Below are 13,161 nucleotides of genomic sequence, written 5' to 3'. Positions count from 1 at the left end.
CATTTCAGTAAAAACTAACGTTCATATTTCTCTTTTTGATTATAATACTGATGAACGTTCAAAACAAAGCACTTTTGGCAACTTACCACATACGTTTTAAAATGCTTAATAAGCACCGTAACTTTCATGATATAATTTCTCCATCATAATCGTTTGTTTCCGTGAACGGCCGACTGTTGTGTGACGCAAATGCTGCGGCTGCAATGCATTGTGGGGCAGCATTTTCTCCTCTCCTTTTGGTTAGGGAGGTCCAGTGGTTGATTGATTGATTGATTGAAAAGTTTATTAACAGCTTGTATATTGGGTACAGTACAGTACAGCTCAAAACATACAATTGTTAAGGGGATGCAGACCAGAGAAAGACTTTCGTCTTGTTTACATCAGGGTCCCCCATTTCCAATTCATCATGTAATTTAAGACATATAAGACATATTTGACATACAGATGGCTTATTTACAATTTACATACAGGTGTTTTTTTTACATACAGATTGCTTGTTTACAATTTTCATTTTAGATTTCGTTCTAATACATCCTAACCGGACATTTAAGACATACCAAGTCTACAGATATACAGTTAGTAACAGAGTCTAAAATGCGAGTATATACATAGATGGGGGGGGGGGGGGGGGGGAAGCTGTCCATTGAACGACAGGTTGAGATTTGTACCATTACCGGGGCCAGTTTTGCAATGCTCTCCCCCGAAGGTGCTCTTTAAGAGAGGTTTTGAAGGTAAGTATAGTTTTACTTTCCTTTACAGTTGTGGGAAGAGCGTTCCACCTTGATGTGGCATAATTGCGAAACGTGTATTCCCCCTTTTTTGTGCCAAATCTGGGTTTCACATGATTTGTGGAGCCCCCTCTGGTGTTATGATCATGGTATTCCTTGACCTTTGGGAATAATTTTGACATGTACATGGGTACCATAGAGGTGTAGTGGATCTTGTAGACCAGGCCCATTGCAAGTAGCTGTACTCTGTCGTCTACTCTAAGCCATCCTAGGTTGTCAAAGTGGGCAGAGGTGAGGTGGGTTCTAGATGAAAGGTCAAGCAGTAGTCTGACCAGTTTATTTTGCGATGTTTGAAGTTTTATTTTTAGGGCCTTGGAGGTGCTATGGTACCATGACGTGCAAGCATAGTCATAGTACCCTTGAATGAGTGCTCCTGCCAGAGTTTTCAGGGTGTTTTTGTTTACCAGAGAGGAGATCCGGTATAGGAATCTAGTTCTTTGATTGACTTTTTTTATTACATTGGATGCCATTTTGTCACCGGAGAGGTTTACCTCAAGAATAGATCCTAGGTATGTAATTTCCTTCTTACTTGTGACAATAATGTCGCCCACTGCAACTGAGAAGTCGTCGGATTTGCTGAGATTATGTTTCGAACCGAAGAGAATGGACTCTGTTTTACCCAGGTGTAATGATAATTTATTATCGGCGAGCCAGGTGCAGATTCTGCCGAGCTCGGATTAGGTTCCTAAACTAAAGGAGGTTATAAAGGAAGTTTGAAACCTCCTTTCCTATCATTCTAGAGAATTCGAACGGCACTCATCATGGCTGCCACTGAGGGACTTCCGGGTCATTTCACTCCGTTAGGAAGGTTCCTAAGCTAAATGGACTATTCGACTTCAGCCCAGCTCGAGTGCGCTAGAATTTGAAAAATACACAGCCGGAAGAAATCTGCTACTTCCTTACAGAGCCCCTCCTCCAACACACACGAACGCGCACATGACCAATGAGGGCACGAGATACATTTGTCCACAGATGGAAGGCTGACCGGCAGGTAGGCCATCCAGTTATTTTAGCCGGGCCGGCTCAGATGATTGGCCGTGCTTTTTACAACGCTACGGCTTCCAGAGATGAAATTTGTTGTCAAAGCAAAAAAAAAACTTTTCTCAAACGTACCTACCCCACCACCTTCAGGGGTCAGCAACCTTTACTATCTAAATATGTAAAAATGAAACCTGCTTGTTAGTGGGATGTATTTTCTTATTACTTTTTTTTGTATGCAAATGTATCACCACAGTTAAAGCATATATGGATAGGCAAAGCAATTCTCATACATTCTCCATATCACTTTCCTACTTCTGGTCTAGATAGTTGCTGATGGAATATGTGTTTGTATACTGTAAATATAATGGTCACCTGTCAAAAGAAGACAAGTCTTTGAATTGTTTTATCACCAAAATAGTAACAGCACTGAAACCTGAATTCAGGCCAACTGACTCACATTGATGCAATACCTTTTTAAGAGCTTCATTTGACATGTCCCAGGATCACTATCTGGGACAAAGACTTATTCTAGAGGGAATTCTCGTGTGCGTGTGTGTGTGTGTGTGTGTGTGAGCGTGAGCGCGTGTGCGTGTCAACAGAGGTCTCTTTTCTAGAAGACATTTAATTGTAAGTGGTTAAATATATTCATGACCTTTTTAAATGTGGTGACATTTTAAGTATTTTAGCAGGTTGACACACTACTGCTACATCTTACTATCAGCAACCTTGTGGTATAATATAAGAAATAGGTGTACAGATACAATAACATTATGTCATCACAACGTAAAGCTACACTACTGAAGTTTGACTACAAGCACCTTAATGTTAGTTGAAGTGTAAAATGCTTTGCAATAAAGCACTTAACACCGATTATCACAGTAAAAAAAAAGCTGATATATATAACAGTATGGAAAGTGTGTTCAAAATTGGAATTAATCAACCTTTTGTGCAATCCAATTAACGTTATCTTACTGTTGACGCTTAACATCATAAAACTCAAATATAATTTGGAAAACATCATTTTAAAATATTAGAAACTATTAGTCCTTGATTCCATTAAAAGTCGCGTAACGATATCAAGTAATAGTCCGGTATCCTATCCACTCACTATGCTAGTGAATTAAATACTTTCACAATACTTTCTTTGCTTTACAGTATGTATGATCGTTGCCGTGCTACAGTAAATGCATATCCAAATTGGCAATAGCTGCAGATATGTAACAAAATAATCCAAATGTCGATGTACAACCCCTCTGAGCTTTAATAGTGTTTATATTTGCTTCAAGTTATTTGAATTTAATTAAAATTGTTCCACAGTAGTCCACATTTTTTAGGACGCACTTTTCAATCATATCACTGTAAGTTTGTTTTCCATCGTTTGAAATCGTTTGTGTGACAACACGCGACAACCTCAGAGGAGCTGAACCCAGCAGGCAGCTCTGATCTGATGGAGTGGAACAACATTTAATCAGAGTATAAGTCCCTGTTGTGTTTTGTTTTATTATTTTGAAGATCTTAAGCCCCCCTCACCCGTTCTTTCCACTGACTTTCCACACCTGATCCCCATGACCTGAATCCAACAAAGGGTGGTGATGTGTAGCTGAGCGTACCCACGTGCCCCCTCACTGCAACAGGCCAAACAATGTCAACTGCCTGGTAATCATCTCCCAAATGTGACTTGTGAATTTGTACGTGAGCTGAGAGACTTATCCTGACCGCTTTGCTGTGGATTAACAAAGGTTTAGACACAGCAGTTAGTAGTTGTTTTATTATTCAATGCAGTTTTGACATTACATAAAAAACAGGAAATAATATTATTACTGGTCTTAGGTGATCATTGAATAATCAGTTTGTGGCAAGAGCAAGGACTCACAGCATGACTAGCATGTGCCAGGGATCAGGTCTGTGCCAACATCACATTATGACTCTTTTAGACACACACACACACACACACACACACACACACACACACACACACACACACACACACACACACACACACACACAGAGAGTAGTCCCTCACGTGGGCTTGAGGTAGTTATAGAGGGCACTGAGACCTCCTTGCAGTACCTCCTTGATAGGCTTGAGGAGGGGGTTGTGGATAATATGAAGTCCTTTATCCATCGGGTGGCAGGCCAACCTCCCGAGTCTGCTGAGTAGGTACAATTCCACTGGCACATTTTGCAGGTCATTGAAGTCAACATTGAGGAGTTCTAAAGACTCCAGGAAGCACAGCGTCTTGGGCAGTGAGTGGATACTGTTTCCCTCCACGATGAGGATCTTCAGATTAACTAAGTCCTGGATCTGGTCGGCGATGGTCTCCAGACGGTTGCAAGCCAGTTGAAGAAAAACCAGACCCTTCATGCTGTAGACGCAGGTGGGGATGTGAACGATGCGGTTGTGGCTGAGGTTGAGTTTGGTCAGATTGTGCATGGCTCCCAGGCTGTTGGGGAGGCCTGTGATCTGGTTGTTGGCCAGGCTGAGCACCTCCAGGCGGGTGCAGCGTCCCAGCTCCTCGGGGACTTCGCTCAGGCGGTTTCGACAGGCGAAGAGCACGCGCAGCTTCTTCAGGAGGCTGATCTCCACTGGTAGACTTGAAAGGTTGTTCCCCCACAAGTTGAGGATCACAAGATTGTCCAGAGCTCCCAGGGCAGGGGGCAGGGAGCTCAGGCAGTTCATGGACAAGTTTAGCTTCTGCACTTCCCGGAGCTCCCACAGTTCAGAGGGGGTCTCGACAAGCGCCCGCATGGCCAGGCTGAGGGTGTTGTAGCCAAAGTGAACCGTGGTGTGTTTGCGGAACCTCTCGGCAGCGGAGGACAGGCTGGGCTGGCCGTCTCTAGAAGAACTTTTGCTTCGTTGACGACCACTCCCCTCATTCAGCTCCTTGCTGGAGAAGCCGTGAGATTGCTTCCCACCCATCGTCCTCACAGTTGATTCTATCACCTATTCCAAGATGTCAGCATCCAATTAGCTGAATCACCACCAATGATAGGATTGGTAAGGGTAGCGGTTGTTGATTCAGGGTTCCTAAGCGAGGCACGCAGAACATGATCAGCGTTAAGGTTTGTTGTAGAACTCCTGATGTTTGGCAGCAGCTACACTGAATCCTCGCTGTGTTTTCCTCACTAAGTTGAGTTGCAGGCAGCTGTAACGGAGCACTATGGGGCTCGTGGTCTGTGTGTCCCAGACCTACTGCCTGTCTTACTGGATTTCAAACACCAGCTGGTCCTGTCACTTCACATGTCCACAGATAGCACCCTTCTCCCCACCCACTACCGGACGGCAGAGTTGGGGATTGGACGCTGGGTGAGCTCAATCAGATGAAGTCACTGCCATGATCTCATAACATAACACACCGAAATACACAGGCACACGTGGCACACATTATTCTGTTGGCTCGCCTGCTCTCTTCTCTGAGTGTATTACATTTTCACTTAAAATTGTTTAGATCTTTAACATACCATCTCTGGCTGACCATAATCTCACTTTTATTTTTCTCCTGTCGGCCCCCTGCACCTTTCTGCATGATCTCTCATCTCCAATGAAATATGGCACCAAGCCGACAGCCGTGAAAACACTGAATCATCTTTCAAAAAAGTAACGGTTCTTAAAGGTATTAGTGGAAACGTATGCACAGACATGCGCTGGTTTAATCTCAAGTGCAAAAGGACATGGAACATTCCACTGCGTTCCTAGAAAGCTCTACTGCTATTCAAAACTCATTCATGTGGCCCCAGGGAACAATCTCTCTTTAAAAGCAGACACTGTAGTGCATTTACATTTTTGAACTTGTCTTTCCCCGCAGCAAGTTACACACTGACAGTTCTGGAGTTTTGTAAGTATCTTTGTACAATTTACTGAAAGTTATTTGTTCCACCTGCTATTATAATTTGTCAGTATTTATTTCATATCTTCTGAATACTGTCTGCCTAATCAGCTCACTGCTGTAGGGGGGTGGAGATATCCCATCATGCATCTGTGGAGACGCAGGGTACCTAATGTTTCACAGGGCGGAACAGACAAACACATTCACACCTACATTGTATGGCATAAATCATATCTTTAAAAAAATAACCCTCCCCTGAAATTATCAAATTTCCTTTTTTGTTGTCAAAGAACTAAAAGGCAAAATAGCGATATATAGAGATATTTAGACAAAATAGAGAAATTTTCGTAACTTAGTTATCAAAATAGAGATATTTTGATAACTAAGTTACGAAAATTATAAAAAAAATATATCTTTTAAGACTCAATCTAGGAAATTAATGAAGTCTTGTACAGGGGCTGAAAATAAAATACCAAAACAATGTAAAGTAAAAGATTATAGATTGTTTTTTAGGTACATCTACTGAATATTTCCATTTCCATTGTGCTTTTACTTCTCAACAATTCAGAACAAGTCATTGAGAATTTTTGCAATAAAATGTCTAAAGTTTTCGAAACATTTCAATATCCATCCAAACCACACGTTTTTTTTATTTTTTTTATTTAACCTTTATTTAACGAGATATAAAAGCATTGAGATAAAATCTCATTTTCAATGCTGACCTGGCCAAGAAGGCAGCAATGTAACACATAACACAAACATATCAAATACAGAGAACATAACTAAGAAAACAAAAGACGAAAAAGCAGTCACTACATTGTGCACATTAGGACAGTAAGAAAGGTACACTACTTATTACTGCAAGAGCAGCTGGTGGTAAGGACTCAGGTGCTTCCTGCTGTGATGCAACAGTGCTCAACACTTATTCAAGTCAAGTATTTTCAGCACTAAATCATAACTTTATTCCATGGGATTGTACATGACAACCTTACAGGATCAACTCAGACAAATAAAAGATTCCAAAGCTCTTTCCAACAGGGAAGAAACCATGATAAACTCCAGAGCAACAGAAGAGAACACTCTTAAGGACAGACAGACATTCAATACATGTTTACAGTGCAGTGCACAGCATGAACAGAACAGCATGTACACTGAGCTGCTGTGTCAAACATACTGCACATTTTTACGTCTAAATATCGTTCACCTTGAGACTTAACTTCAGCTGTGTTTACATTATAATCCTGTCTTATTAAGGTTATGTTTTTTTCTTAAGTCTCTGAATACGATGTGCCCTTTTAACTGAACTTGGATGTATCTCTCTATCTCTATATATATTGATATAGATACATTTGATATTTGATATACTTTATTAATCCCCGTGGGGAAATTGTTTCTCTGCATTTGACCCATCCTGTGTTAGGAGCAGTGTGCTGCCATTTTGAACGGCGCCCGGGGAGCAGTGTAGGGAACGGTGCCTTGCTCAGGGACACCTCGGTAGCACTTGGTCTTGCCGGGACTTGAACTGGTGACCTTCCAGTTGCCAAGCCAAGTCCCTATCGACTTCGCCACCACAAGCACTTAACATGAACTTATATTTAAGTACAACAACATTACAGTGAATGCTAATCAATGTATTAAATGTGTGTATTGCTTATGCTGAAAAGAGAAACGTATTGTTCTCTGATCATGTAAAACCTTTAATAATGTAGTATTTTTGTCACATAAAGACAGAAATCGACTCTTGTATCTTAGAATAAACGCAATTATTCTTCGGATATGTATTGTTTCATACCAACAATCATTTTCCAGAAGGTGTCACTCGTGTATTTAACAAGCGTTTAGCAACAGGAGAGGTGTACATTCATGAGCCATAAACACTTTATATAAACGTTCGGGGTGTAAATGGGACCTTGGACTTGATCCACTTTTCTCAACAGCCTCACAGAGTCTGACCAGGACTTAGAGTGGCCTTAGTCATCATTCTTCTCCCAGTGCAGTAATCAAAGTACTTGGATGACAGTTAGCAGTGATATCCAGCTCTGGGGACTCAGTGGCTCTGCTGTGAGCACGGCTACATCAGCACTTATGACTGACAGGTTGAATCATGGGCTTGCTGAATTGGACACTGGAGATAGGGCTGTTTGGGGTGTATTGCCCATCCAGGCTGCTGCTTGTGCAGCATGTCTCATACAGAAATGTTTTAGTAAATGTTAACACCTTCATACCACAGTAACTTTGTTTGGAAAATGCTTTCTGACTGACACTTAATCACAAAGTCTTTATGCAACCCTCGCTCTGTGGAGCAGATCTAATGTTCTTGTGTGTATTTGCCACTGCTAATTTCACAAACAGCAGGATTGCTTCATCCTGTCATCCTTTATTTAAATCAAAAATTACACCCCAGCTGTAACAGAGTAGCCCCCCCTCCATTTTCAAACACATCACCGGAGTGGCAACACGAGGCTCAGAACACATGCTGTCAAATATGTAGGAAACCCATGGCTTCACATGCAATTTCCTCATTATGGGTTAACTGTAGCATTGTGATACCTGGAAAAAGCTGAGATGGACAGATGGAGGGAGGGGGTGGGCTGGAAGCTGGATATGGACAGTGAATAATGCTAATTTCTGTGAGAGATGTCATCATGACATACTTCTCCATAACACACCGTCGCCTAGCACTTTGTCATAATCCTGTGAGCCATGAATCTTCATTAAATGCTTCTTCTTTATCCCGTGCATGCTCCCCCCCCCCCATGAGTCTTTCTTTCTACCAGAGGAACAGATGGATGTGCGGAAACAGCTTGAGATTTAAATTACAAGAAAATGGGATTTACCATTCCTCCCGCATTCACACAACACCTTAATACGGTGTCCCATTAGCACCAAATGAGGATGAGTTATTCACTCTGAGAACAGTTACACCCTCAAGTCCTCAGGGTGACAAAAATGATCTCATTTGAGAAAGCTCATCTGGTTATGTGGCACAATAATGACTCTGGATGAGCTACCTTTAGAGACTCAAGTTCAAGATATATACCATTATTACTTGTTCATTACTGCGGAGGCTTCTGGCGATGACGGATGATATATGGCCCTGCTGCCACAGATTCTGCCGTAGGTGTCTCTCTCCTGAAATGTAAGGAGTACCTGCCAAGACCTGAAGCGCTTTAGAGTCTATATTGCAGACACATTACTCCCTGAAGCCAGCACTCTTATTGAAGAATATGTTTCCTCTTTAAACAAGACAAGATCAGGTCTAGGAAACAAGAAATATGCATTTTGCAGGCCTACTGAGTATCCCAAACAACATTAGCATCATGAAATGGGAGAGCGCATGTGAATGGGGTTGATGACGAGCCACCAGAGAAGGTAATCGTCTATTATTCAGCAGGTGCAGATGTGAATATTCACACCACTGGACACTTTCCATTTTTCCATTTGTGTACACAGACGCATCCACCCCGGCTAATGGAGTCTGTGGAAGCGGCTGTGCTTTTTAGTCAAAAATTGGGGATAAGTCACACATTTCAATTGCCATCTGGAAATTGGATGCAACATTGCTCTGTCCAAACCTCCAGGTGACAAAAAGCATCTACTCAGCAATGCAAATTAGTGGGGAGAAAATGTAAGGGAGTGTCCAACAAGTCAGCTTCGAGGCTCAATACAAGCCAAGAACATTTCATTTCAATGTTTCACATGTTCATTTATTCACCAGATTGGACACACTGAGGTTGCCCCTAGCTGGTTGTGCAAATTGTCAACATGGAAATGACTATATTTATCAAGGCGGTTTTAATATATTCAAGCCTATGTTGAAGATGGATTGGTTCTGAAAGAGCACATTCAAAACCATTCTGCATCTTCTTTGAATATTTGTCACCCCCTTATCAACTCTAACTGAAGCACCTCCGCTGTGTATCTTGTAATCTCTTTCCCCAGGCCACACGCTAGGTATCTGTAGTTAGATGTGTAGGGAGGCAGCCAGATTCATCTTGAGATAAACTGGGACAACATGATGAATAGATAATAAAGTCACCCAGGGGAGAGCACTATCCGGGTTAACTCCGCCGAATAAAGATACCATTTGTAATGATGGCTGGAATCAACAGGGAAGAGCAGTGAGCAAAACTAACTGGGCTCCAAAGTGACCAAATCAGTTCCGACTTTGCTGATGCAGCAGATGGGGAGCACAAACCAATTGTGGCTGTGACAACAACAAGCGGGGTGATGAAGTACCAGCGAGCAGCCTATCTGGGTCTCACCTGCTCACTGCCACTCCTACAGGCCACTGACTGCTACACACAAACAGTCGTACAGTGAGCGACGCTATAGAGTCATCTTGATCAGATAGTGTCGATGCTTTGCAATGGCAACAAGATTGATTCATTCATTTGGTCAGGGTCTGACTTCCTGACTCCCATGAAAGCTCAGCAGAGACCCAGGTGGACATTAATGAACTTCCCTTCTGAAGATGCATCAGATACACAGCTTGATGCCAACAGTGTCAGAAATTATTGGGGACAAATGGCAAAAATACCTCCAAATTCAACACAATCAATAGGGCCCACAAATGTGTGGTTTTGAATGTAAAAGCCTTTAAAATTCAAGATTTTTTTTTAAATGTTCGTAGTCGAAAAGATGTAATATGAATGGTCTGCAAAACAAGGCTTCTAAGGCAGACTAGTGAGTAGTGACCGTAATGACCCCAATAACATCAGTCATCTCATTTACTAGCTTGTTAGTAGCCACCTTTATTAAGACACGAAAAATCTTTGAAGATCAAAAATAGAGTATTTACGAACTTCTTTTATGTACAATAGTAGAACTGAATATCAAAACCTCTAAACCCCAGCCCTCATTTCAGGTGTTAAATCAAAAACGTGTTAAAAAAAACATTAACTTTGAGACGAGTGAACCAATAGGCGAACTAACTTCCAGGTTTTAGGATTTATACCAGCAGCACAAATAACACATTTGCCTCAGGGGGCTTAACAATTTTTACACTTCGCTGTGGGACACCCTCAATCTTTAGATCCTCAATTTTGATAAAGAAAACTCCTCCCAAGAAAACCTAAACTCACTGCTCCCAAAGAATAGACAGCTACGGTCCATAACACTGATAGGTGGCGATACTCATGGCAGCATGTATGATGCAAGCGACCAGCATTGGCGCAATCATAATTATTAGTTCAAAAAGTCCTGGTTCTGACCACTGAATTGCTTTCCATATCCCTATGTATTCTGATTATCAGTATCATAATCCTAAAGTACCAAGATCAGACTGTCTAGTTGAGCTTGGTAATGGTAGCAGCATTAGTTTGCATTATAAGGTTTGCCATGTAGGCAGTGTAGCATCAAAACAAAGAGTGTAGGAAGGAAGGAGCAGTCTCAATAGCCACAATGTTCATGTATAGTGTGTTACTTGAACTAGGCTTGGTGGTAGGTTAGCTTTTGTGGAGAACCTCATATTGAAAAGTTGTTTTGTTGACCGTGAATGACAGCATAGTTTCATAACAAGTTCCATCCCCGATGATTTCCTGCCCATGTCTACAAGAACTTGAAACAATGGGATCTGACAAGCTCTGTTCTAGAAATTAGGATGCTTGCCAGACCATCACTGCCAGCAAGCCATAAATGTTTCATGTGGTGCTGATATGGTAATCATTGGATCCCTACAATGACACCTTGTGAGAGTTGGATAACGATGGCTGTCTTTCAGGCTTCTGTGACTCTGGCCGTGGTCCAACAGCTGAGGCACAGCCTGAAGAGTGAATCAGCCAGTTAAAACGGCTCTGTTGCACCCAATAGGTGTATACAAATCTCAAAGATGAAGTAAATAAAGGTGCAATTGGTCTCCTCTAAGCATCTTACACAGCCTCTCTGATGCAAATGCATTCCTCTGAGTTAAATATGCATTGCGTTTCATGAGGTTTGCGAGTGGGTCCAGGTGCCTGTTGGTGGCACAGACCCAGCTGGAGGATGTGGCTGCCTCGCTCCGCTGGCGCTCAGGCTGGCATACTAACAGAGCCAGGGGTGCTTTCACAGGGAGTTGAAAGAGGCTGGCTCGGGCGCCACACACCCAGGGTTCAGACGCACGAGCTCCAGCTGCATGTCCATTAGCTCGCATAGCTAAAGAAATTGCAGATCCAAAGTGAATTTTTTCAAACTGGTCCGTGACAAGAATATCGATCTCATGACGCTTACATGCACCGCAATCACATCTGTCTTCTCTATGCACGCGAGATTCTCTGAGATTAATTGTTGGGGTGAAATAAAGGAATTTTCCAATCACAGGGGATGAAGCAATAAAAGGCCAACATGTCTAAAAGAGCTTAATGTATTATTGCTCTGAGGCTTGTGTAAGCCTTTTATTAAATTGAAACAATCTTGTCAGACACCTGTTGTTCTTGCAGGGGTATTTATTGTTGGCCTATGTCAGCACACTGTAATCCCTGGATAGTACATGGCTGTATTACTAGTGTGACCTATTCTTGGTCATCATAATTTCCTGAGTGTGTGTATGTGTGTGAGTAAGAGGGAGAGGCAGAGGGAAGTGACAGCGTTCATGTGCATGAGTGTGTATTTGTGTGTGTGTGTGTCCAGTGATTGCCGGCACCCTTCAGCCATTTCAGTTGAGATTTTTTTCTCTTTTTTTTTTTTGACACCCAATGTCATGTAGAACAAACCGCCTATTGCTGACACCAGTGATTTCTTGTCTCCAGTGCTGAGAAGTGTGTGTGGAGGCAAAACAGTTGGGTCTTACTGATGGAGACTTGGACATTTCTGTGATTAAGTGGTAATAGCCCGGGACGTGACAGGGAAACGGGGGACTTCATTGGTCACAGGGCAAGAAAACCTGCACACCCCCGGTTGTATGGGGCTATTTTTGAGAGAGTATATAATTACTTTTAGAGTTTTGCTCCAAAACTCTCTAAGCTGGCATTTAAACTGTGTGAAAAACTGTGTGAAAAAGCAAGAATACTCTGTTTTGCACACAGTATCATTGGTGAAGTAATTGACACACATGATCAACATTAGTGTTTAAAAGTAAAGAGGACTCTCATCTTTCCACCACCTTTGCCACGCCTGCATTGAATTCCTATTGGCTTTACCCACTAATTGTGGCCTGAGTTCCTATGGTATTGTTGCGTGCCTGTGGTTTGGGTTAAGGCCACGGTTATATTAAGACATGGGTATTTTACCATCTATTATAGAACACACTATCAGCTCAGATAATCAGGGTTGTCTGTAGTCTGATTTATGTGTGAGGTTTTTGGAGAGAGTGATGCACTGCTTAAGAAACCGAGAGTCTGAACCTAAATGTAAGACACAGATAGAAATAAACAATAATTAGAAGGTGATGTTTCTTTGGGAATATATATAATAGTTATTTGAGCACTGACAGACAGACCTCTGGTACTGGTGGCTCCTGGGTGAAATATATAAATGGTGTTATGGGGACATCTACTGGCTAATGTGAGAGCATGCACAGTACACTATTCATTCCAAATATTTGGTAGAATTCCAATTATATTGTTTTGTGTATTGTACCTGTGCCAAGAG

At 42.0% G+C, this 13,161-nt stretch overlaps 1 protein-coding gene across 1 annotated transcript; it reads right to left on the bottom strand.

The window, feature by feature from the left end:
* Nucleotides 1-3,552: 3,552 nt before the first annotated feature.
* LOC117542215 (leucine-rich repeat-containing protein 30-like) lies at nucleotides 3,553-4,768 on the bottom strand. Its single transcript, XM_034209777.1, has one exon. It carries the CDS (start codon nucleotides 4,686-4,688, stop codon nucleotides 3,789-3,791), a length of 900 nt encoding a protein of 299 aa, XP_034065668.1. The 5' UTR covers nucleotides 4,689-4,768; the 3' UTR covers nucleotides 3,553-3,788.
* Nucleotides 4,769-13,161: the final 8,393 nt, after the last annotated feature.

Source organism: Gymnodraco acuticeps, unplaced genomic scaffold (assembly GCF_902827175.1).
Source record: "Gymnodraco acuticeps unplaced genomic scaffold, fGymAcu1.1, whole genome shotgun sequence".
NCBI lineage: Eukaryota > Metazoa > Chordata > Actinopteri > Perciformes > Bathydraconidae > Gymnodraco > Gymnodraco acuticeps.
The sequence above is the reverse complement of the archived record's forward strand: the minus strand, read 5'-3'. Positions and strand labels throughout refer to the sequence as shown.

Bases quoted from the DNA above. Each gene is read 5' to 3' on its own strand.
- LOC117542215 (XM_034209777.1), bottom strand. From the start codon at position 4,688: ATGGGTGGGAAGCAATCTCACGGCTTCTCCAGCAAGGAGCTGAATGAG.